Raw genomic sequence first — 26,397 nt, 5'->3', positions numbered from 1 at the left:
CAAAATGTTTGTCACTACCAAAGGCTGTAATACATATTTTGACCTACAAAACTCGAGTGTATATGGAAAGGTTACGGTTAAAATGACCAGGCAGGCTGTATATAGCTACTGTCTACTCAGAGTCTTGTATTGCTGTATTTACCATAAATAGTTACAATACTGTGTGCGATGGTATATATTACCTTCAAAACACTCAATTCCTTTTTCAGACTAATAAAGTTTCTGAATGAATCAGGAGAGAAAAGGCTCTTGCTCAAATCCACCTCACTGAGTTTGGTACTTACTGTCAACTCTTTCAGTAAGTCATTACAGGACACCAGACAATTTGTGACTCTAAGGATACTCAGTTCCTTACCGTAGTGACCAAGATAAGAATTAGCAACTCCACTTAGGTCCACATTACACAAGTCTAGCACTCTCAATTGTTTTCCACCCCAGAAATAAGTCTTATAGTTAGCAAGGTGGATAGAAACATTGGGAAATTGTGTGCTGTGCCAGTAGAAGCATCTAACATTTCTACACCTTGACATAAGTACTGATAATCCATCCACAGTTAATAAACGGTCTCTGAAATCCAGTACGGTACAGTAAGACTGAAAGTACTCAACACAGAGACGCTGGAATTCTCTGCATACTCTACTGCAGATCCATAAATCTTTGGGATGAATTCTAGTAAATAATTTTGCATATATGACATCCACGCGAGGTAAATCAAATAATGATAGTCCCCCATTCGCCAGCATCAGAGAGCCTAGAAGCTCGCCTAGAAGACAAGCGAACCGAGGTGAACTACAGACGACTGCAAACCGAGTATTAAAACTTTTACTAATATGCGCTTGTTGGTGCATAAAGCTAGCGGCGCTTAAGTATATGCGCGCGCCCTTAAGTAATTATGTAAATTTAAATCCAAAGGCGGTGCTTGGAGGGTGGTCAACACTCCTCCCCTCAGTGAAACTTTCAATATGTGCATAGAAAACTAGTACATAATTATCAAGTTTGGCAAGAGAGATCCTATTGTTTTGATTTACGAAGTGGATTTAGCTTAGGGATGCGGCGGTTATGCTAGCATAATTTCGGGCATAATAGGTATGTGTGGGAATCAGGAATTATGCTAGCATTTTGAGGTGATTATAAAGCTTTAACTGTAGAAACATCTGTAGATTGCAGTCAGAAACTCTAATAGAACAGTCACTGAATATTATTTACTCTAATACAGCAGTACAATTAAAATGAAATATTCTAATGCAGCAACCAGCTTCCAGCAGATGTTATTTCTGCACCAACTGTAGCATTATTTAAGAAGAATCTTGATGATTTATGGAGAACAACAAGATATGGGCACTCTTAAAGGCCTGCGGCCTAACTTGACAGTCTTGTGCTGCCAAGCAATTTTTGCCCGTTAATAATAATAAGAAGAATTCAAGACTATTTGAAGCATAAACGTCAATGAAAATGGTCTGATACAGCAATAACTGGCATTATTGGCCAATTATAGTGGCATATTAATGGGAATAATGAGCTATTCTCAAAAGCATAATAATAGGTGATTTTTTGAGCACTATAGCTGTTCAAAAGCATAATACTCACATAATAGCCTCATGCCTAATTTAGCTTTAGTCGCCAGTCTCTATTTATTTAGCCGGTCATTTGTTGTATAAACATTAGGAATTCTACCCTATAGTTAAGAAACAGGGTTGTAGGATTAGGAATTTATGAATTACCCTACATCTGGATATTAAACAAATTACATGGAAAACAAAAAAGAACGACTGCAGCAGTAAAATCCTCATCATTATACTGGGTAATCCATTTCACCGTTGCGAGGGCCTGTTACAAATAGCTCTGTCGCTGTGAAAATGTTAAATGGTTAAATAATATGTTAACCAACTCTCTCTCATTGATTCTTAGAACTGAGGGATTACTTTCCATGCTCTTTCGGCTTTATACCATTTTACTTAACATGAAATTGTATCTGTATAGCTAATGAAACAGTCAAATTAACTATTTCTACAGGTGCATGTAATTGCATGTTAGCAAAAAGGTATAAAAATGGAAAGAGCAATTAAGGGAATTAAGTGCTAATCTCTCAGTTCTAAGAATCAATGAGCCAGACTGCATGGAATTGCTTGGTTAACATTATACTTTAGGAGCTTATGCTAAAAGTATAAATGTACTCTTTTTCTAGACGCATAGTAAAATTTTAGAGGAGGGATACCAAAACATCTCTTAAATCCACCTTTGAATTTCAATTTGGCATTAGCTACTTGAGGGTGTATGCAACCAGCACATGTTAATAAAACTTATATATAATGCTCGGTTTACAGTCACTTTAACTTTTACACCTTAAGGTAGTTTGTCAGTTCGTTTTAATTTGCTAATCCAATGAAGTTTAACTGTATACATTCTCGCAAATGAGGGTTTTTTTCTGGTAGCTAATTCATTAATTTTTAATTGATCACCATACAATATACATGTAGTACAGGAACAACAAATAGTAAACAGCTTAATTAGAATACAATAAGTGATTGTAAAGAGTGGACATAAAGTCACTAGCTATCAGGCATCATGCACAGTGGTGAAACCATCTACCTTCCCACTTTAATGACCACATTGTTAACTTAATGGTCAATATAAACAGCTTTAATAGTACTTATGTATATTTTGTAGCTATTAATAGCTAGCTATTTTTCTAGTATTTGCATTTATGAGCTTTTGTGTGGTGTGAATGTGTGTTGTTTTGTAAACTGTTCTTAACTATTGAATATAAGGAAGGATTATGGCTATAACTAATTACTGGAGTCTAAATAATAAATCAAATCAATGTAGGCTGCTCTTTAATGCTGGCAAATGGTGGATGCATTGTTTGATTTGCCTCACGTGGATGTCATATTAGAATCCATCGATCGATTCCAAAGATTTATGGATCTGCAATAGAGCATGCAGATAATTAGTCCAGCATCTCTGTGTTGAGTACATTCAGTCTTACTGTACCGTAGTGAATTTCAGAGACCATTTATTAACTGTGGACGGATTAAGACTTATTTCTGGGGTAGAAAAAACAAATGAGAGTTGATATAGACTTATAATTGTACCTACAAGTGGTTGGTCACTACATGTAGCATCCTCAGAGTCACAAATTGTCTGCATGCTTGGTGCATGTCCTATGTAGAATGCATGAGAATAAAATAAATGCAGTTTATTTCTCATCACAAACAACCCAGTATTCCTGGTCTATATATAGCACTGCTTCATTTCCTTTATAATTAGAAATCCGGAATTTAAAGGAATTATAATAATTATAATGTATACCATAAGAGATTCAATACGAAAGCAGTTGCATGCAATATGGATCAACAATGCTGGCCATAGGTATCATTATAACTTTAAGCTATTAAAATCTAAAAGTCTTACTTACGGTTTCTGGGATTGCATCACCAGCCCCTTGAAATTTAACTTAAACTCCTGCAGGATTTATGTTGTATTCTCTTTAGTATTTATTCCTGGCCATGCATGCACATAATGTAGCTATTTCTTGACCAAAAAGCTATAGTGATATAGTTTACAATGATGCTATAGATACTTGGAAAAGTAGGTACCTTGTCAATGTCTGCAATGATGGTAGAACCTCTTAATTAAAGCAATTCCTCTTTTTGTCTGCATGATATTGCATGGCTATGATCGTATTTACTCAATGCTCACAGCATGCTAGCTATACGCAAAGCCATTTGAAAGTTCAGTAGAAAGTGTCCTATCAGAAGCTATATTGCATGTCGCCATTGGATTTACCTAGTGAAGTTCCGTGTCTTCACATATAAAAATCTAAATAGTATTACCATTGCTAATATTAGAAGAATTAATTTTGTAAATTACAATTTATAGCTGTTGATGTGCTTGCACTTACACCATACATATCACTCAATATCCTGATAAAGTTGATAACTAATGATATACAAGTATAACCCTTGACTTCCTCTACTGAGCTAACATGTATGTATGCAAGTTCAAATTGATTCTTAAACTACATGTCTACTACATTTTCAAGAATTAACGCTTAAGCATGCAAACACAATTCTTCATAGCTGTAAGGGGTAGCATCAATCGCTTTGATAACCAGAAGCTTTTGGAATACTGGAAAATGTGACTGAGGTCACTTAGTGTTCTCAAATAAATATTTTTATATAGATTCCAGCAGCATAAAATATAAGCACTAGCATCACATCCTGCAGTGTCTCCATGAATCAAGCACCAATATGTGTTATTCAAATAATAATAGCTTCGAGCACACACCTTCTATACATATAGAATGCTGCTTATCTGCTTCTGGGGGCATTTTTATTAAAGGAAAGTTGGTTGAAGCATTTAATGACCAAAAAGGACTTTCATGTGTTTAGCAAAAGTACTTAATTTTTTAATTGCCAAAAGTTCGAGAAAAGTTATGTACACTCTGGTATGTTACGCCAATGGATGTGTGTTGTCAAAGCACACCTCTCTAAAGACTCTAATTCAATGGCTTACACCTGCAAGAACCCAGCTCTGGACTACTACCATGCTGGCATACTAGTCTATAGATCTCTGTTGATAAACTTTGCTTATGTAGCACCCATGCATGTCATAGCTTTGCATGAATTTTCCTTAAACCTTCGATTGCTTATATTTTTTAAGAGACTGATATTAGTGAGAAGAGAATAATTATTATAGCTAGTAAAAATGGTTAAAGTCAATCTGGTTTTATTTTGAGAGCTTTCATTATTGGCATGTAGTTCAGGGGATTACCTGGAAAGATTAAACACTCACTGAGTCTGTTGGTAGCGTTGCTTAGAACATTAACCTTGTAAAGGATATTTAAAGTGATGGCTGAAAGATTTTAAGTTCTGCAGCTGTATTGACAACATTTTACACTGATACCTTATGATGTGTTACCTATATCTGCCAGCTGTTAGACACATTCAGGGGAAAGCCTTACTTAAAAACTACAAAACACTTTAGTTATTTGGCTTGAGGAGCCTGAGATGGCATGCCATAACATGGGGGCTGAAGGTGGCAATATCCCAATAGGTATGTGCATATAAGTACATCTTACCGACCACACAGCAGGACTAGCAGTTGGTAAGTATATGATAATATCTATAGTACACATACCTTGCAATTGTGCAGAAATCAATCCTATATACTCTGCTATTAAAGCCTTTGCAGCTGTATATATTGTATGGCATGGGAATGATCATGATATTACTACCATGCACCGGTGAAAATTATACTGACAAGAAGTTTCTAGCCTTCAGTACAGCATGCTGAAAGAAGATTGAGAAGATGAAGAATAAGTGTACTTGCTTGTTTTTCATCATTTTCTAAACAGTTGATGACACCACATAACATTTGCTCACCATTACTAATAGCTAGCACAGAGTGCAATACATACAAAATGGGTTTGTATGTGCAGGCATTAATGTAGCTATAACACATTTACACCCAAACAGTTATTAAGTAACACATACAACATGGAAATGACCTAACTGATTAAGTAAATGCTTGTTACAAAACTTAGTGTGGGTTACTATGGTGTGTGGGTAGTAGGTTCAGTGAAATCATATACCAGGCTTCAGTTGGTGCTGCTGTAAAGCTATAAAGTGAGTGAGTCAGTGGTTGAATATAACTTAATAGTAATGATGCACTTCATCAGTGTTGTATCTGCAGTGCTCATCTTATTGGGTGTGTACACCCAGACAATCAATGCAGACTGTTATCCTGGAGATGCTCAGTTTACTGCTATAGTGCAAGAAGTATACAAGAAGGTGACAAGTGATAGGATAAGTGGTTTGAGAGGTTATGGCTCTCTTGAGCTCACCAGAACTCAGCTCTGCTCACTGTTGGTGAGAAATCACAATAGTGGTCTAATTCAGAGTCAGACTAGCAGTCAAACAAGAACTAATTACAATTTCTTGGGAGAGTCAATATCACTTGGTGCATGTGTTAATGCTCTAGTCTATACTAATGGATATGACACAGATGAGGGTTGGAGAAGATGGGCAGGAACACTTTCTGGAACATGGTGGTCAAATGATGAAGCAATTAGTGATGGTGCTAAGTGGTATCAGCCATATTGGAAGGATGGTCAAACCTATGCTGTACAAAAGGTTGAGTTCTATTCTCAGTGGAGGAAAGATAATTGCAAGTTTGTGGACCAAACAGATGCTACTTGTCTATTTGGCTGGAATCAGTCTGGGAGAGGAGTAAGTACAATAGCTTTAACTTGTAGCTGTATAGTCAGTTAACACTGTATGTTTTAGATTCAGTATGTATGGGGATGGGATCCTAAAGATAACAGCTGCCCATATGGAAGTTCCAGAGGTAGGACTGGAGCTCACGTTGGATTCACCTTCACCGAAGGTAGTGCATCCTGCATTGTATGGGTTACTACTGAAGAAGCATTCCTTGAGTGTGTGAAGAACTTCCAGTCCCACAAAAGACGTACCAGCTGCAATCATGAGAATAGCGGATATGGACAGTGGTACATAAACCAGTAAATGCCACTCGGAGAAACAATGCTTAGTCAGAGATGCATGCATTTGGCTGTATAGTTACTAACTTTTACCATATATTGAGCACAGTGTTTATTTCATATGCATTTAGCATAGCTACATGTAACTAACTAAGTGATATACAATTTGTAATCTGATTCAGCATGGATCAGCAATCATCACCATGCAAGCTCAATACGTAGATCCTGAGTATCCAGTTGTTAACTATACTATAAGTACTAGATTTAAAAATAAGGATAGTTGAAAAATATATACGAAACAAGAAGGGATCACTGGAATGTTAGTCTAAATCACAAATCTTATTATGATTCTTCTGTCAAGGCATGTTAATCACACTGATCTTTTTGAGTTGAGTAGTCCTTTCTTGTTTTGTGGTTTTTCTATGAAATTTCCCATTTTTTAATCACATGTAGCTATCTTTTATTATCCATTCATGTGCTCACATGCATCAACCTTTCATCTTTCTCAACAACACATGTGGTACTATGTCCAGTATCACCTCTTGCCAGAAGAAGCAATATTGCCATCATCATCACTATCACCAGCAAAATTTCTTGCAATGATTTTACTAACATTACGACATGCAATTGCTGACTTATCCTGTTCAGTAACTTTATTACTTAAATGATAGAAAAATACTTCAGTAATTACCTCCCAGGATGCTGCTATGCCACCATAATTAAATTGCTTAGATTAACATAGTGAGACCAGTGGCTTGGCTATACCAATATAAATAGTGATTTGTAGTATAGAGGTATATTTTTGTGCTATATACTATATACTGAATCCTGCATAAATGGAAGAGTATTAGCTCTTAACACTCACTTTCTCAGCAAATAAATTTATTGCATTTATATTGTCAAAGCCACTGCATGAGTAAGCTGACAGGTGTACAAATGTAAACTTGATTATTGTTTACTTCATAGCTACAATGGCAATTTCTAAGTAATGGACTATAGTTTATGTATAAGCTATAGCTAATGTTTAAAACAAGAACTGTCAGAATTTGTTAAACACAAAGTTGCATGTCAGTCGACTATATTGATAAGTATTTTCTGTTAATGTTTACTCTGCAAGGAAACTTATCAGTTTACTAAATGACTTACATATGGTAAGTAAGAATATTGTGAAAGCTACACATTGACAAGGTGCAACTTTTAAGTTAGCTATATGTTAAGTGTTTAGAAATCTGCAATAGCTATGCATTATTTGTCTTCAGATTATACATGTTGTGAATGAAGACATTGTGTATGCACATCTTAATAAACAGCATAGGACACCAATACAAATTACCCACAGCAATGCTTCTATAGTTCTGTAGCAATGCCAATGATGCACTGTACTGGTCTTGTTGCAGTGTTCATCTTATTGGGTGTGTAGTTCCAGCTGGGTTGATATAGATCGCTATATATCTTGCATGGAGACCACCAATATTCCACAATAGTGCAAGAGATTCATTATAAGGTGATAGGCAGCACAAATGGCATGAGGATCTATGCTATGCTTACTACATCTCAGCTCTGATCACTTTACTGGAGATAAATCATAGTGGCAGTCATATTCACAACACATGCAGGTCAAATGAGCACCAACAGCATTTTCTGGGCCAGTCCATATTGTTATCTACTGGGTCTACACATGGTTATGAGATAGGTAAAGGTTGGAAGATATGGGTACGGTGGTCTAATAGTCAGTCGTTTACTAATAATGCATGCTCAGTAGTATCAGCCATATTGGAAAAATAGTCAGACTTATGCTGTACAAAATGTTGAGCTTTCTCAGAGGAGAAAAGATAATTGTAAACATGTGGGCCTGGCAGGAACTGCTATATATACAGTAAACTAATTAATTGTAAAAAACTGTCTTGCTGACTCCCATATGTCACTACAGATTGGCTGAGACAGTTATTAGGTCATGCACTGACGGTATTGGTCATCTTTTAAGTTTAAATGCACCCTGCTCCAGTGTGTATGTTGTCATAGTGTGCACATGAAACTGTGCACGTGGCTTTTTACCATTGCTCTGTTGTACACATACTAAATTGTATGCCTTATATTAACAGCTGCTCCAGCTGAAGCTCACATTGGGTTCAGGTTCAAAGAAAGCAGAGCTTACTGTATTTTTGGGTTACTACATGAAGAAGCACTCCTTGAATGTGTGAGGAACCACTATTTCTACAAAAAACGTACCATCTGCAATCATGATAACGGAGGATATGGACAGTGGTACATATACTAGCTACCTCAACCCAGAAACAATGTACAGTCAATGATACTTCGTATGCACCTTAGCTGTAGTTGTACAAGTACATAATTTAATAAATTGTAATTTTAAATAGAGACATGTGTGCACAGCATTAATTTTAATCAGGATCTATAGAATCAAAGATTATATATATATGCATCCAAAAGCTGCAGCACAAGTTGCTGTCAGACCTTCAGTGCTAGCCATGTGGTACTGTAAAGTACAATAACAATAATAACAATAGCTAGCATGGTTGGTAGTGGTGAATCAAATTTATCATATTGGACACAGTGTAGCTACCTACATGTATATAATAAAGCCCACAAGAGATTTGAAGCTATACACAAAATTAATACCTATCAGTATGTATATACAATAATGAGATTTATACTATATCAATATAATAGTTAACCCACTAGTATTGTTTTGATAATTCTGAGCTGGAAATGTAATGCACGTTTGGAAGTGTTCTATTCTTTTATGTTCACAGAAAATTTACTTCCTTAACATTACTATCAGTGTACTGAGTGTTACTACTGTAATTTGGTATATGAATAGGACCACTGCAGCTGCAACTTGTTATGTAGTTAATAACAGTGATGGCTATATTGTTGAAGTGTACGTATACTGTTTGTGGGATAGAAACAAATTCCTGTTTGCTGTATCAACTAGTGTGATCATCATGGTAATATCCTGCACACATGAATGCCTGCTTAGATACACATACAAACCAATGTTTATTTTACATTAAACCGCAAGGAAGTGATCTGGGCCCAATTTTGTTTATTGTTTATATCAATGATTTATCTGATCATATACAGAGTTCTTTGTGGACTTTTGCTGATGATACAAAAATTTATCGTCCAATTTTAAGTGATGTTGATCATACTATGCTACAAAATGATTTAGATTATTTTATGCAGTGGAATAAGACTTGGCAGAGATTTTTACTAGAATATCCCCAAGTGCAAGTATCTGTCACTAGGTTCTTCAGACAGTTCTCCGAGTGGTGGTAGCTACACACTTACAGTTGACTCTGACAACATGGAGATTCAGTGAAGAACGAAACTTAGGCATCACTTTTTCAAGTAATCTCAAATTTTCAAAGCATATCAACTTTTCCATCATGAAGGCAAACAGAATGGTTAAGTGTACTTTTCTTCACCTCACCCCAACAGTATTTCTTATATTGCACATCAGCCTTGTTAGATCCCACTTGGATTATGCACCTATAAACTGGAATCCTTACCTAATGAAGGACATTAGAACATTAGAAGCGGTGCAAAGATGTGCTACCAAGATGGTTCCAGATTTGAGTAGGTTTACTTACGAGGAATGATTACAAGTTTTAAACTTACCCTCCCTTTACTACAAATGGACATGATAACCACCCATAAAATTATCAGGGGCTTAGTTGAGGTACCACATCAAGATGTTTTTACCATAAGTTGTAACACAGCAAGATCTACAATTTAATTTGTATGATTATATAAGACTTTGGTCTTTTTCTGAACCATTAATAATAAATTAATTAATTAATTAACATGTAACAGACTATAGCAGAGCATATATATACAGGACCACCCACAGGGGGGGGGAACCGGGGCATTTTTCTCCGGGCCCCAGCCTGAAAGGGGCCCCAGGAGGCCCCATGAATACCTGTTTAAAAGATCAATATACTCTAATAGAGCAGTCAGATCTAAATACTCTAATAGAGCAGTCACAGTATTCTTCAGAGGAGCAGTGTAGCAAGCTTATAGATAAGGAGATATGGTTGGTGAGGGGTAGCTATTGTCATTGTTAGCAGGTCATGACCTTTTTTTTTTTGTCTTCAACTTACAGCTTGGGTGAAGTTGTGATTCAGAATGGAAACCTCCTTGCCTCTGAGGCCCCACTTTAACTATTTGCCCTGGGCCCCTTAATTTCTCTGGGCAGCCCTGTATATATAATAATATTATATACATGCATATAGTTATTACATCATCATCATCATCACAGTGTTACGCATGTATTCCACTGGGGACCTGTTCGAAGGTTGTATGTAAACACATGTAGGTAGAATTGTGACATTAAAATGCCAACACCCAGTGGTGACTTGATCCTCCAGTAACATGTAATGAATTACTTGAAAAGGAACCATGACAACTGGGACCTAAAACTTCAACCTAAAATTATGTACATAGGTATGAGTAGGTCTTCATACTTACATATAGATTTCATCATGGCCATGATTATGCTAGCTGTTGGGGGGCACAAGGTGAATGTGCCCCCTTCTGGATACACCACTGTAATTGAATGTTCTATTAGAGTATCTCAATCAAAACACAAAAAGTTTGCTCAATTTCTTCACAGTGTACAGTTTATACATGTCAAGTGCATTATAACTGTTGTCTCCCATTTCCCATTGGCTTTTTATACTTCAATACAATGTGAATATTCCCAGCATGTTTTTGGTTCCAAAATTGTCTTTTAAGTCCAAGGGGGCAAAATCCCCTTGCCCCTCCTCAAACCCACCTGTGGGAACGACCTACAACATAAGTATTATTGTTATCAAAGTGGTCACACAAAAAGGCCAAGCCTGTACAAAGTGCTTACCCATAACCTAATCATAAGTGTGTATTGGATGTATGGAAATACCCACAGTGTATGTATGACATATCAGATATGCATGCAATAGGGAAATACCCCATGGCATATTAGTATGACATCTACCAACATAAGTATGTATAAGTTACATCGCTTGGCACAGCTACACAGTTACATTTGTAGAATGGATTGCTATACCAGTGTTGTAGTAGTGCTCACTCTACTAGGAATGCAGGAGTTGGTTGATGCAGATTGTTATCCTGGAGATAAACAGTACACTGATATAACAGAAGAGATTTATAAGAATGTGATAGGTGACACTATCAATGGTTTGAGGGGTTATGGCCCCCTAACTAGATTTCAGCTCTGTTCTCTGTTGGTAACAAATCACAACAGTGGAAAACTTCATGGAACAGGTCAAATAAATACCAACCATGATTTCTTAGGCCAACCAATATCACTCTCTAGTTGTGTTAATGCTCTTGTCAATCTCAAAGGGTATCAGACAGATGAGGGGTGGAAGAAATGGGCAGGAAGCCATGTGGGAACATGGTGGTTCACTAGTAAGTCACTGAGTGACAATGCCAGATGGGATCAGCCACAGTTGAAGGATAATAGTCGAACCTATTTTGTACAAAAAATTGAGTTCTTTTCTCAGTGGAGGAAAGATAACTCTAAACATGTGAACCAAGCAGGTACTACCTGTAAATTTGGTTGGCACCAGTCCGGCAGTGGGGTAAGTCTAAGTGCATGTGACATGTTATACTGTAGTATCCATGTAGAAGAAATCCAAGCATAATGACCTTTTGACCCTATAACTAGTGACTTGCAGGTCTTTTAAGCTCCTTTTTGACTGGTAATTTCTCTCTACTTTGTTGTATCCTTCAGGAATCTTCATAGGGATGTGGAGGTGAATAGGAGTGCAAGTAGAGAGTATAGGACTGCTATACATAACAAGTAACCAAGGTGGGGCCAGTGTACTAGGATATCATACAAATTAACAAGATATAGCTAACTGGCTTCTACAAATCTCATAAACATGTTAATTGTTCAACATACTTGGCTGCCTGTTTTGTTTTACTCAGATCTGACTTTACAGCATCTACACAGAAAGTACATCAATAATTTTTGCATAAAAAGCTGACACTATACATGGCTTGATCTTATGCGATTGGTAGTTATACTCCCTGAGATTAGCCATCCTTCCCTGCTGAAGTGTGCACAATACATACTTCAATTACAAGTATAGCTATGCACAACAGAACCAAATACACTTGACATAAAAGTATACATGATTTTCATACTTATTACAGATTGAGTATGTATGGGGATGGGATCCAAAGAATGATGATAGCTCATCTGGAGCTGTCATTGGTTTTACCTTTAATGAAGGCAGCATATCTTGTATTGTGTGGGTGTCCAGTGAAGAGGCATTCCTTGAGTGTGTGAGGAACTACCAGTCCCACAAAAAACGTACCAGCTGTACTCATGATGGTGGAAGATATGGACAATGGAACATTTATTAACTTGATTTGATACAATAGTATCACGATCAAGAGACTTTACAAAGTCATTATAGACTATACATGCACATGCGCACATACTTGTAACTGGCAATTGTTTATTGTTAGTACATTTACCATGCTATGCTGGTGTACATAACATAATAACAATTAATGACAATAAATGTAATGCAAAGAGCAGCAGCTCACAATCATTAACGAATTGCTCTTGTTACTACAAACATGTGTATGTGCAGTTGGCAGGCTTGAGTCAGTCCAATCACACTTCAGTAAATGCAGTTGGACTGTTATGAACATCAGAGCCATACAGCTTAACTTTAATGCTCAATCTCAGCTATCCACAATTGTGTTAGCTCACTCTATGGTTTCACGTGAACAATAGAATTATCATCTCCACTGATAAACCTTTTCTACTTTCTAAAGCTGCTTTGTTAAATCTCCCATTATACTATTCCACCTCTGAAAGTTTGAACAAGCTATAGTATACATAAGGGCTTTTCAAACTGCACTTGATTAGCTTACCAGCTCAAAAAACGTTTCATTAGTGCACCAGAGAGAAGGCTGTATAATTCACACATGCAATAATATAATAATTTCAATCGTTTGTGTTAGCTAGCTATATCATAAACAAGCAATTTTAAATTTGGCAGATTTTTTTATATTCAAGTACAAAATAAAATGACAACTGACTGATCGAAAAGTCCATGGATGTAAAATTGGTTGTATTCCAAGGGTCACTCCAGCCTGGGGGACATTTGCACCCCCTCCACCTTTATGCTATGCATACATGGAACTGTATAAAAAATTTACAAGTTTTTGCTATAACTACTAGATATATACATCCATCTCACAAAAATATAGCTGCAAATTTTTCAGCATTTAGCTCGATGGTTTCAAAAACTTTAAGGCATGATCTGTGACTGAATGTCTGACAAGCTGCTAGTTTTATCCTCATTTTCATCTACTACTCTGATAATTCTGTAATGAATGTTATAAACCAGAATACCCACCAGCAGAAATTTTGAGCATAAGAGTAACATTATCTTCTTAAGCCAACAGAAATCTGTTACGAAGTATTTTATTAAGCACAAACCCAAGTAAAATACGCACATAGATTTTTCTCCTTTCTGTAACTTTTAAAACGTATTTAATATAACATCTTCAAACAGGCTGTAAGGAAACCGGGTGTCCTACAGACCTTCAACACTTAATTGTGCTGTAAAGGCTTAATAATAAATATTTGATATTTATAATTTAATAATGGTGGTGTTAGATCGTGACGTGTATATTGTTTATTCAGTTATGCACAAGTAAACAAGGTAGCACTATTACATTACTAATTAACACAATTAATACGCATCTATAATGTTTCTATAGTGTAGCTACAGTGATCCAATTACAAACATGTGGAAACCCCTCTTCAGAGTTTGTATGGTATGCTTATAACACTAAAATACCTGTAAACAATGAAAGTGTTCCGAAACTAAAGTTTTGGTGAGTGAGCAGGCTCAGCATATCAAATCCTTCATGCAGCTAACATTGACTTGGAAAATGTGACACGTGTGCAATAATAGCTAAATGCAGTGCTCAGGGACTTCAATATTGCATGAAATAAATACATAATAAAATAGTACAATAGAACACAGTTATCAGACATGGGTCCAAGTACATCAGTACTTATATACTTAAGTAAACTTTGAAAGTATTTTACTTAAGGAAAAACAACACAATAATTTCATGATGTTCTACACCACACCTGTGAAAAGTTTATTACTGGATTTTCCCCAATAGTCACTGTAATGCAGCCAGTATAATTAATATGATGCCACTGATAATACTTTCCAGAGTATATTTGTTAAAGAAAACAGGTACCTGTTGGTCAAAAACATGAATTTTATTAGTTTTTAAATGAGTTCTTTATACCTGCATCATCAGCAGGTTCTAGTTATTGTCAGACCAACATTATTTTATTTAAACAAGAATGCTGTAGACTAACATGTACAGATGAAAGATTTAAATAAGTAGCCAATGCTTATCACCATAATGGCTCTGTGGGCTAAAACATCCATCATTTTGACACTTTAAATACAGTACTATTTGGTACAATGAAAAAAGTACTTGTATACTTGACTTAAGTATAGCTGGTAGAATTAATACTTGTACTTTACTGCTTAAGTACTTTTAAAATGTACTTGGACCCATGTCTGCAGTAAATAGTGTGGAGGACAGTGGTACATTGACTACCCACTCAGTGGCAATACACTCAGTCACAGAATTTTGCAAAATTATTAGTTGTAGAATTTTGTGTACTTATATTGTGTGCATTAGCACTTTGATTTTAAGCTTCTGTTAACTTTTGATGTGTTCTACTCTTAACCAACATAAAAAGTGGAACAAAACATCTCTAATATAAAAGTTGCTAGAAACCTATGGTTACTATTCAACTGTTCCAGTCATCAATAATATGTTACAATTAGCTTTTAGACTTGAACACACTTTTCTCAACTGTTCCAGTGAACACTATGTGTGTCTTATCAAAGTGTGACCCTAATCTCTCTTTACAATTGTTGATCCACACATCAACCTTAGAATCAGCCTCATAGGGTTGATAGTCTATCATCCACAGCTGTGTCAGCTCATACAATGGCTTTAGGCCAGCAATAGAAGTATCATCTCCACCATTAAACTTTCCTCTGCTAAAAAGGTACTTCTCAAGCCTGTTGATAGCTTTGTCAAGTTTCCTTTGTATTCTTCCACTTTTGCAGGATTCTCTGGCAAGCCGTAGACTTTTAGACCTGTAAACTAAACCAGCAGATACAGAAACATGTACTGACAAGCATATTGCATATCTACTTCTTTATTTAGATGAACCAATAAACTCGGCTTTGATCTTTAAGTTCAATTTGAGAAATCAGTTCTTATTTTTGGCATGCATGCTTTAAGCTGACCTCACTTAGGGTTATTCTAATAGAACAGTCAGCGGTTCTCTAATGAATTAATTTGCAATTGTTTTAGTAGAGTATTTCCTAGCAGTCATATAAATATTCTGGAGCTTGTGTACACTACAGTTAAGTTATGCACCATTACATCATCATATTACTAGAAGTACAAGGAAATTTTAGGAATTTTAAGTTCAGTTAGGGATCAAAGAGATAAAAAGTAGTGAAACAATTAAGGGAGGTTGCCTATACATGAAGATATATTGGTGGATATTTAATCCCTAATTCAGTCTGCATGCATCCATGACTGAAGTAGGGATTAAATGTCCACCAGTATAACTTCAGGTGTAGGTGACCTCCCTTGTTTCACTACTTTTTATTTTTTGATCCTTAATTGAAATTCCTTGTACTTGTTTGTTTGTTTACTTTATTTTGTAACATATTATGACTGGTGAACCCGTACATATCACATTAGAAGAAAGAATGGTGCCAGGCTTATTGTTTTTGTCTGAGAACGTGCCCCAACTATCAATTACTGAAATAGCGAAGTGGCCATTACACTTTGTTTTCAGCTATGTTCACCCAGTTATACAGCATTACAATTGAATGAAGAACTTTACAAGTAAGGACCTCTGCAATCAATCCAGTCACAACAGAAAACTCGGATGATTTCCATTACAATTGCTAGGGAAGCCACTACCACGAATTAACACCTCGCGCTGTCAACAAAGATTAATGAGACACAAAGGAGGACACAAGTAAGTCAATGAAGCGTGCATCGTAAGTACTATGGTATGCCAAAATGCACCTGTTGAGCTGAAGCAACGTTGAACAGTGAAAAAATCAAGCTTATTGTCTGAAGGCATTAGTCAGTCAGTCAGTCAGTCAGTCAGTCAGTCAGTCAGTCAGTCAGTCAGTCAGTCAGTCAGTCAGTCAGTCAGTCAGTCAGTCAGTCAGTCAGTCAGTCAGTCAGTCAGTCAGTCAGTCAGTCAGTCAGTCAGTCAGTCAGTCAGTCAGTCAGTCAGTCAGTCAGACCTGTTTACTCTTTTTAGTAAATTGCTATCAGTTTACTAATGTTGTTGCAGGCTAAACAATTACATTTTGCCACAAGCACTGAATAATTTTTAAAATTTTTTTGTAGTAACCCAGGTCATACTGAAGGCTCTTCCAGGCTTGGTTATACCTAACCAATACTGCCAAGGAAACATGAACATATTGTGAGGCTGGTATTTTTGACCAGAAAAGCTGAAACCTTTATGATTCCTGATATACAGCACTATCGTATTGGAACAGAATCATTGTAGTAACTGTGGATCACTGCTGCAAGGTGTGTAGTATGTACTGTATGGTGAAACTATTGGAGGGAAAATGTCAAATACAGACATACCAAACTTTTACCCTCTATTACTAGTAGTGATCAGGTAGATCAAACGTAAATTATTTAGCTGCACCTGACTGTTTTATTAGACTGCTTTATTAAAAGTGCAGGAGATAAAGCCTTCTCAGGGGCGGATCTAGGGGGTGGGATTTGGGGACTGAAGCTCCCCCCCTTCACTTTTAGGCTTTACTTGATCAATATGCTAAGGATTATAATGAAATTTTGTCTTAGCATAATTATATGACCACTAATAATACAAATACTCATAAACCACCTTATAAACATCTTTCCAAGGCATTTTTAGTGGATTTATACTAAAGGTTATGCAACAAGGACCCGGATCAGCATTGGAGGTGTACAAGATTGAGATACTCTAATAGAAAATTCAGTGTAAGCATAAAAGTTGGTTCTGTTATGGAATTTTTCCACATCTGCCTGTGCCTATACATACAATGAGGTGCATTGGTCTGTTGAAAAGGCTTGTTCATCTACTTGTGTATTTATTACCGGTATCGGTATACTTAATTCAGGTACACAATTTCCATTGAAAATGCTCTCAGATTCAATCTCATATCATTCAAATTTCAAAATTTTCCAGTTTCAACATTATTATTATTCTATCATGTATATAGGCAATTGCGAGAGGGTGCATCATGTGCTTGGTTTGTCTGAACCTACCCAAACCTTTCCATTAGCAAATGCTGCAGAGAGCCATATATATCTAAAGGCAGCATATAAAATATCTACAGGCAAAAACATGCATTTTATGTGGAAATGTCTCCAAATTGCAGTATTTTAGCATCTATATTAAAAAAATCCTGGGGGGGGCATGCCCCCAGACCCCCTAGTTCCAGCATGCTGGGAGCACACCTCCATCCAAGAGATAGTTAGCCCCCCCCTTTTATAAATCCTAGATCCGCCCCTGTTTCTAAAGGGATGGAGCTCCATTTTTTTCCCCATTCTTTAAAACAAACCTATGACTGGTTGCACAATATTTATAGGAGTATACAGCCATATTGATAAGTACTGTTTGAAGAACATACATAATTTTTTGGGTTTGCCAAAACACTGACCCGTGAAACATGTCGTGGCCTATAATGGAGAATAAATGTGACTGTCTCATCAAAACCCAGCTAATTCACACCGATATACTTCTTTAGTAATAATGAACTATGAGAAACATATGCAAATCATAATTGCTTGATTGCTCAGTGAATCAATTCTCTGATTCGATGAAACCTCTATACCTTCTCAAGTACTCATGAAGAGTTTGAATGTCTTCGTTAATTTTTGCAGTCTACAGGGCATGCATATTACATTTGTTTGTCTACCTTTTGGTAGAAGAAAACAACATTGACATTATTTCTTCATTTGTAATACCTTCCATCTTGCAAATGTACAGCTAAAACTGTATACTCTGGTGGATTTCATGACAAATTCCAATTCTGTAGACCAAAGGACACTCAAGATATGATTCATTATAGTTGCAGTGCAACACAATTTCTTTTCTCTTCCCACTGTCCAGAATTATAATTCCAAAACTATTAATCACAATGTGCTAAAACTTTGGTAATTCATTCCTTGGACACCGCAGATAGCAATGTGGCAATCAAAATAAATGGTGCAAACCATGTGGGTTTACTGGTCCCATCTTCTTAAAAGACAACAAGGTCACACGAGAAAGAGTGGCAGGAATTTTGGTGACATGTTCAGGTTTTTCAGAATTTTCTGTTGCATGCACACTTAAATCTAAGGGCATGCTTTCCCAGGAAATTTTTGTATTCTGAGATTGAATTTGGTAAAATCTTTAAAGATGACATTGTTAAGAATTGATAGATATTATTAAGCTGCTTCTGCTAGAATCAGGAGCAGGCTAAAGAGTTAAAAGGTGGCTATGGAGCTGTGTGAAATTTGAAGTCGGTATACAACATACATGGATGCCATTCTGGGAATCTGGGACATGGCCTCAGGAGAAATTTCAGGTCTTAAAAGCATGCTGAGAATTTTACTGTGTTGGTTAACTTGGTACGGGTAAACTAAGTAACTTTTCAATGTGACTGTTAATTAGGGTAGTTGACTGCTCTATTAGAATATTTTAATATGAACCTTGATGGTTGATTCCTTTGCAAATCAATGTAAAATTATTTTTAATTACCTGAATATGCTTGACCAGTTTCTGGAAGCCTAGAAATTCTCCTGTATCTGCCCCTGAACACAAGTGTGTAGCTATGCTGACTCATTCACTTACTGTGATGTTCATACCAAGAACAAGTTAACCGTATGTGACACTATGCATGCAGATATAGCTAGCTGCATGCATAATCATGATCAGAATACAAAAGCATATATGAGATTCAAGTTGTCATGGAATGTAAAATTAATCTGGCTCATAAGCTCAGCCAAGCCATGTGCAGCCTCAGTCAAACACAAAGCAAGTTACATGCGCAGGAATAGTTATTTGACTCTGAGTAGTGGCCCCTTGACTGATGTCATTGGCAGATGGATGTGAGAGTATATTGTTTGAGGGGGCATAGGAAAAGATTTTTAAAACTTTTCAGTAAACAGGGGTGGATCTAGGATTTATAAAAGGGGGGGGGGCTAACTCAAGGTACTAATCTCTTGGGTAGAGGTGTGTGAAGCCAGCGTGCGAAGCATGCTGGAACTAGGGGGGTCTGGGGGCATGCCCCCCCCCCCCCCCCCCAGGAAAATTTTGAAAAATAGATGCTAAAATACTGCAATTTGGAGACATTTCCACATAAATTTCATAATATTTTCTGCCTGTAGATATTTTATATACTGCCTGTAGATATTTTATATACTGCCTTTAGATTATAGGTATGGCTCTCTGAAGCATTTTGCTAATGGAAAAGTTTGGGTAGGTACAGACAACCAAGTACATGATGCACCCTCTCACAATTGCACAACACTGAATAGGTGCATGTTAGAATAATTAGGTGGAAAATTTGAACAATACAAGATTGAATCTGAGAGTATTTTCAATGGAAATTGTGTACCTGAATTAAGTATTGCCATACATATTAACTACACAAGTAGATGAATGAAGCCCTTTAAACAGACCAATGTACTTCATTGTATGTATAGATGCAGGCAGATTTGGAAAAATTCCATAACAGAACCAACTACATGTTTCCATTGAATGTTCTATTAGAGTAGTTAGCTGACTGCTCTATTAGAGTATCTCGATCTTGTACACCTCCAATGCTGATCCGGGTCCTTGTTGCATAAACTTTAACATTAGTCCACTGATAATACCTTGGAAAGATGTTTATAAGGTGGTTTTATGAGTATTTGTATTATTAGTGATCATATAATTATGTTAAGACAAAATTTCATTATAATACTCAGCATATTGATCAAGTAAAGCCTAAATATGAAGGGGGGGGGGCTTCAGTCCCCAAAGCCCCCCCCCCCCCCCCGGATCCGTCCCTGGTAATAGGTAAGTATAGTAAATTAGGAAATTACACATGTATTTCATTATACTTTATGAAACAATTGAGCATTGACTTGAAACCAAAATATGAATAGTCTATAACTCAGATTCCATGTCTAACTGCTATAGGTCCCTGTTCCTATGCCCCCTCACATATTATCAATCTTTGAGTATCTATTGGACCTAGAGAATGAATGATTTTTATGGTATCCAGCATGCACGGTTGCAAAACATGCATGCCAGTCTGGAAACAAGTCAATAATAACATACAAGACTGTACAATTGCATCTATAGAAAGAATGATGAAACTCTTACAACAGTTGGAAACAGGTGGAAGTACTCCAGAGACCTTCCATGGAAGGCATGCAAGACAATGACTATTGGAATGGATTTGTGGCTATGCAGAGACAATGGAGAAATGAAACTGGAGACTTTACCTTAAAACAATGGCAGAGATGACCATCCAGTTTCCTGACCCTTAGTTGAGGAATATGAAAGAGCTCAGTAAAACATTCAGAATGTTATTAGTCACTGTACCTTTCTTCAATGGTGGCTCAAGCTGTAGATACTTGTTCATGTCAATGGATATTATATTGCTGATGTGGCTCATGGTGGCAGTCCTTCCACATTCATGTCTGTAGCTACACACTTGTCTCCTAAAAGTAAGCTTTTTACCTTGGCCTTTTGTGCAGTCTGACTCTATATGCTATATAGAATAACCACCACCATAACAAAGTGATATGGCTACCACAGGACAAACCACCAATGAAGTATGCTGGACAAGGCCCTCCTAATCAACCAAGGTAATTGGCCATGGCGACAATATACCTTTATCAGCCAAGTGGAACTAGAGAGTGTCAGCACAATGAGCACATCTAAGCAATATATCATAAATGATTTGCTTTACTTTGAAGTTCAAGCCACTGCAATACCATGGTTGATCCATTATAAAAAAAAGAATGAAACTGTAGCCATGAAATAGCAGTTGTGTAACTTCTATTGTCTATGCTTATAGTACAACTACATGTGTAACTTCTGCTAGCTTCCTAGCTAGCTATACAGTAAAGAAATAAGGGGAATGTGCTTCAGCACCCCAAGTAGCCCCTCCTAAACAATCATTTATTCTAAGTACCAGCATATAAGGCTGGAAATATTATGATAAAGTCATTGTTGCTTTTCATTCAGATGATATACACATAATTTTAACTTACTTTTGCTGAAATTTCTGCAGTTGTGGAAACTATCAAGTTCCTGTTTAACTAACTATACCTAGTTTTCAAACATTTAGCAATTTAGCAATAATCTAAAACTTTCAAAATTTAATACTCAAACAATCAACAGTGTCATGTCATGGTCCTAGTCATTTCAACACTCCTTGTTCCATTATCTCGTTATTCACTTTGTATGCCTTGTCATAGTGTGGTCCTAATCTCTCTTTAACATTGTTGATCCACACATCAACTTTAGAACCAGCCTCGTAGGGTTTAACCCCAAATATCCACAGTTGTGTTATCTCACCAAATGGCTTCAAGTCAGCAATAGAAATATCATCTCCACCAATAAACTTTCCTCTAGTCAAAAAGTAATTCTCAAGGCTGCTGATGGCTTTGTCAAGTTTTTCCTTACGTTCTTCAATCTTGGCAGAATCCACAGGCATACCTAACATCTTTGGTCCTAGAAACTGTGTAGAAAAAGAGTTGTACAATGTGATGCCTTCAAGGTAATGATAACATGCATCATGTGATCCCCTATGACATCACTACTCGATAGACCTGTGTGCACACTCCATATAATTATTAATCACCACATTTACAAGGTGGTGCTACTAACAATTTCGGTACCAACAATTTCAATTGCACAGGTATTAAATTAAATGCATGTTCACAAAGATGCAATTAAATTTATAAACTACTTAGGCCATGAGTTGTTTCACAGGCCCCCATTTTGTAAAATTAAATATTTTTATCAGTTAAAAAATCTAGCTATAGTAAAACTAAATAACCTTTTGAGCAAGAGTTCTGTAATTTTTCAATGCATTTACCTAACAAATATCATCTATATATATATATATATATATTTTTTTTTTTAAAGTTATAACATGATTACTCGGGATATGACAAAATATATGCACTCATACCCACAACTGTTATAATCTACACCCCAGTAGATGAAACGATTATAGATAGTAATTTATGCTAGCACTCAGTGCGTGCAAGTAAAGAAGACAGAAGAGTGAAAAAAGGAGTCGATGCTGGGGCTGGAGTTGTAGTAATATGCCTAAAAAGCACTGCATCAGGCAGACGGAAGAGTATAATATTGGGGCTGGAGGCTAAGCTAGTCCATCATTGTTTAGTTTTAGCTCAGTTATATTATTCATGCAGTAGTAGTATCTTAGTCTAATAAGCTGCACAAACAGCAGTGCTGGTATCATAGTAGCTAGCTAGGTAGGTACATGTGTATGCACTTTTAAACAGTTTTTCAAAAGCAAATGTGCATGTAATAAAGAGTCCACGGAGATGGGCTCGTGTTGCTTGCTGAATAGTTTGCATAGGGACAGCCAGACCTAGTGCCCAGGCAATCCAGAAAGCTAGCTACGCCCCTGGTTTATTAAATAACTTGCCCAACACTGCATTGCCATGCAACCTATTCAACTGTACATGTGGTATAGCTAACACACCTTATAAACAAAGTAACCAGATGCTCCCTCCTTCATGTTCACATCACTCCATTCAAGACATTCATCTACTCTGGCACGATCCTCTAGTTTGCTGGGATACCAGTGGTCAGGAACTTTGTACTTTGCTACAAGGTACCTTAGAATAGCTCCACTAGATATAAAAGATATGTGCATGCAGCAACTATTTACAATTCTTCAGAGAATGGCAAAAAATATGATCTATATGTCTAGTCTATAAAGGTGTTATTACCTTTCACCCAAACAAAATCCATTATCATCCATTGCAGGGACAGTTCTGAAAGGATTGACCTTTCCTAGACCTTCATGTGTTTTGTGTTCACCTACAAAATGAAGATACCATGTAAGCAAGGCTTCAACTGTGCTATATACCATGATGATACGTACCATACTTCTTATTTGTACATTACACACATGAAACATGCAAGTGACCATGCAACTTCTACTCACATATCATATAGATCCAACCACTGCACATCTGGTCACATATACAACAAGTAAGGGAGATAGGGTATAAACCTATGACTTGATTATGTGAGCTCAGCAGTCAGCAATGTTTACAGACTGAATCATTTGGTACATTTTGACCTAGCAATATTGACAATATAAGCTATATGTATAACTGCATGGTATATAGACTACAAACTGCTTTTCTGCTATACAACAGCATGTAATGTCTCATCTCTGTACATGTGATATACAAGCTATGCAGGGTTGAGAGGAGGATGGCCACACGAGTCTTCTTTGAGCTGTACAGCACATGGCCTCTGAGACCATGTGCTGTACCTGACAGTTCAAAGGAGCCAGAATACACTGGATACAGGCATGCAGTTTTATTAACAATTAAATGGCAAAATTCAGTAGTTCCACACTGAAATCTACACACTGTCATTTCTTGTGCCATTAACTGCCAAGGAACAAAATGGATGGTTATATGACATATATCTATCATGTGCCATACATGTGACCATATGCTAATACGTAGCTATACCACTCCTAGCCACAATCACACCCTCGCATTACTGATACCAGTGCCCTTTAAACAGCATGAAGCCAGACGTATGGAGTCGTAGTCTTATACTTGCGGCAATATGTGTCATTTTGGATTCTATACGCCTGCTGAGCAACTCGAGCTGCAAATACGTATAGCTATCATGCTTGCACTGAAACCTTATCACATGATGAGTCACCAGGCCCGAATTTTTTGTCCAGCGGCTACTAGCTAGCAGACGAATTCAGTAACGAACCTCCTCGTAAATTAATCAGCACAGATTCATAAGGAATCTTGTTCATTTCTAAAAACAAGATAACAGCTCTGCTTGGTTGGGAGAGTAGGTCGTAAAAGATACGCAGTTCTGGCATCACGCTCCTCCAGTTTCTTTCGGCCAAGCTGGCTTCAGTTTTACGCGGGGGCGCTTATTGCAGTGATTTAGTAGCTACAGCTAGCTGAGGCAGCTCCCTCGGCAGCTCTGCACATCTGGGGGTCTTACACTACTGTGCATGGAACCTGCATGCTAATTAATCAGGACACTTAAAAAAAAAAAAAATCATAGCTGGTACCATAGATATTGTACTCGAATACTTAGTCATTTATTAGCTATGATTGCTGCTGCTGCTGCTGCTGCTGCTGCTGCAAAAATATGCACTGTCGGTACAAACATCAGAAAGAGTCAGTAGCTATCGAGGTGGTACAGTAGCTGGTGTACTAGCTAATGAGAGCTAGCTAGCTATCAGCACCCAAAATTAAGTGAAAATTGTATTTCATACAGGAGAGAAACTAAAAGTACAAGCATAAACTAATTGCTTAATTAACAAAGGGAAACGTACACCATAAGTATCCCTTTAAAATTGGCCTAGTGGGAAAATTATCAGGATAGTCCCATGTAAGCTAGGTGTCCTTACAGGTTTCACTGTATATACTGTTTCAGTGTTTGGTGTAATTTTGTAGCCATACATATAGTGCATGCATATATACTATACATGCATACATATTGACCCTTGAAATCATTGACTGCATGCAGTACCCTATAGATATTTTTAGCTGGTTATCTCAATTATCTATAGAGGTATTCAGAAGAATCCAAGAATGTATATCAGTACATTTGCATGCAGGACACTGTTACGTCATGTTGAAATTGCCACAATAATTTACAAACAATATCGGAAATTGTGAGAAATACCAGGTGTGTTCTCAAGCTCTATAATGTAACCTCAGTAATGATTTAGAAACAGTGAAGTATGGATGCTTGTTATAGTATTGTAAAGAAGTTCTATATTTCAAAGGAAAGTCCTTCAGTAAGTATTCTTTAGTTGCCAAGAAGTTTTAGATCAAATGCGTGATTTGCCTTACAAGCCATGATCAGCTTCAGCCACAATACTCCATACATAGTAATACAATGGTTAACAATATATTTGCTCATTGGTCAGTCCCCACCAGTGATTTTCAAGATGCCAATAGAACATCCATTGGTTTATATGTCTAAAATATCATGGCTATTCACATACATGCTCTCCACTTGGATTCTCCTGAAGACCTCTATTACACCTCTCAATATCAAATGATCAGATTTCAGTGAAAAACTCCAGGGACAACCATGCAACATTGTTTGCCGACACTCTAACCATGTGAGCTGCATGCCACATCCCACAATTATATACAATCACATTGTGGTGCATCACGTAAGCGGTTAGCCCATGCAAATAAAATGACCATACTAATTACATACTAAAAGGATAATATCATCTATCCCAGTACCAAATCAATCAATCAATCAATCAATCAATCAATCAATCAATCAATCAATCAATCAATCAATCAATCAATCAATCAATCAACCTACACGTGACTTTGCATTAAATACATCTTCACACCTCACAAATCACACAAAAACACAGACGAACACAAAATGAGAGGAACTCCTAACCTAGGCCTCAATTTACGGCCGGTAGTGGCCGCCCCATCATTTCCTACGCAAAGAGGTGGGCGCCGCAGGATAGGTAGTCGTGATATTCAGTCTTGGATAATATCTGAATATCAGGAAT

At 36.9% G+C, this 26,397-nt stretch overlaps 3 protein-coding genes and 1 long non-coding RNA gene across 5 annotated transcripts; 2 read left to right on the top strand and 2 right to left on the bottom strand.

Moving 5' to 3' along the window:
• Positions 1–5,666: 5,666 nt before the first annotated feature.
• LOC136236761 (uncharacterized) lies at positions 5,667–6,723 on the top strand. The gene is made up of 2 exons (XM_066027003.1): positions 5,667–6,230; positions 6,288–6,723. Exons 1-2 carry the CDS (start codon positions 5,667–5,669, stop codon positions 6,522–6,524), a joined length of 801 nt encoding a protein of 266 aa, XP_065883075.1. The 3' UTR covers positions 6,525–6,723.
• Positions 6,724–10,756: 4,033 nt separating this feature from the next.
• On the bottom strand, positions 10,757–13,704 carry LOC136268144 (uncharacterized). Of its 2 annotated transcripts, XR_010706885.1 has the most exons (5): positions 12,522–13,704; positions 12,429–12,471; positions 11,568–11,629; positions 10,991–11,310; positions 10,757–10,935 (listed from the first exon to the last, which is right to left on the bottom strand). It is a non-coding gene; the product is annotated as an uncharacterized lncRNA (long non-coding RNA). The 2 variants fall into 2 exon arrangements; XR_010706884.1 differs by having other exon boundaries at positions 12,429–13,704.
• Positions 11,546–13,092, top strand: LOC136268143 (uncharacterized). The gene is made up of 2 exons (XM_066063390.1): positions 11,546–12,105; positions 12,683–13,092. Exons 1-2 carry the CDS (start codon positions 11,554–11,556, stop codon positions 12,893–12,895), a joined length of 765 nt encoding a protein of 254 aa, XP_065919462.1. The 5' UTR covers positions 11,546–11,553; the 3' UTR covers positions 12,896–13,092.
• An 8,267-nt stretch (positions 13,705–21,971) lies between the features above and the next one.
• Positions 21,972–24,743, bottom strand: LOC136268142 (glutathione S-transferase theta-3-like). Its single transcript, XM_066063389.1, has 4 exons — positions 24,603–24,743; positions 23,588–23,678; positions 23,338–23,488; positions 21,972–22,341 (listed from the first exon to the last, which is right to left on the bottom strand). The coding sequence occupies exons 1-4, from the start codon at positions 24,715–24,717 to the stop codon at positions 22,021–22,023; spliced, it is 678 nt and encodes a 225-aa protein (XP_065919461.1). The 5' UTR covers positions 24,718–24,743; the 3' UTR covers positions 21,972–22,020.
• Between the last annotated feature and the right edge of the window lie 1,654 nt (positions 24,744–26,397).

This window comes from Dysidea avara, chromosome 10 (assembly GCF_963678975.1).
Source record: "Dysidea avara chromosome 10, odDysAvar1.4, whole genome shotgun sequence".
NCBI lineage: Eukaryota > Metazoa > Porifera > Demospongiae > Dictyoceratida > Dysideidae > Dysidea > Dysidea avara.
The sequence above is the reverse complement of the archived record's forward strand: the minus strand, read 5'-3'. Positions and strand labels throughout refer to the sequence as shown.

Bases quoted from the DNA above. Each gene is read 5' to 3' on its own strand.
- LOC136268143 (XM_066063390.1), top strand. From the start codon at position 11,554: ATGGATTGCTATACCAGTGTTGTAGTAGTGCTCACTCTACTAGGAATG. The intron at 12,106-12,682 runs GTAAGTCTAAGT...TACTTATTACAG, and splicing joins GGCACCAGTCCGGCAGTGGG to ATTGAGTATGTATGGGGATG.
- LOC136268142 (XM_066063389.1), bottom strand. From the start codon at position 24,717: ATGCCAGAACTGCGTATCTTTTACGACCTACTCTCCCAACCAAGCAGA. The intron at 23,489-23,587 runs GTAATAACACCT...TTTTATATCTAG, and splicing joins GGATTTTGTTTGGGTGAAAG to TGGAGCTATTCTAAGGTACC. The intron at 22,342-23,337 runs GTGTGTTAGCTA...TTTTCTACACAG, and splicing joins CTGGTTACTTTGTTTATAAG to TTTCTAGGACCAAAGATGTT.
- LOC136236761 (XM_066027003.1), top strand. From the start codon at position 5,667: ATGCACTTCATCAGTGTTGTATCTGCAGTGCTCATCTTATTGGGTGTG. The intron at 6,231-6,287 runs GTAAGTACAATA...TGTATGTTTTAG, and splicing joins GGAATCAGTCTGGGAGAGGA to ATTCAGTATGTATGGGGATG.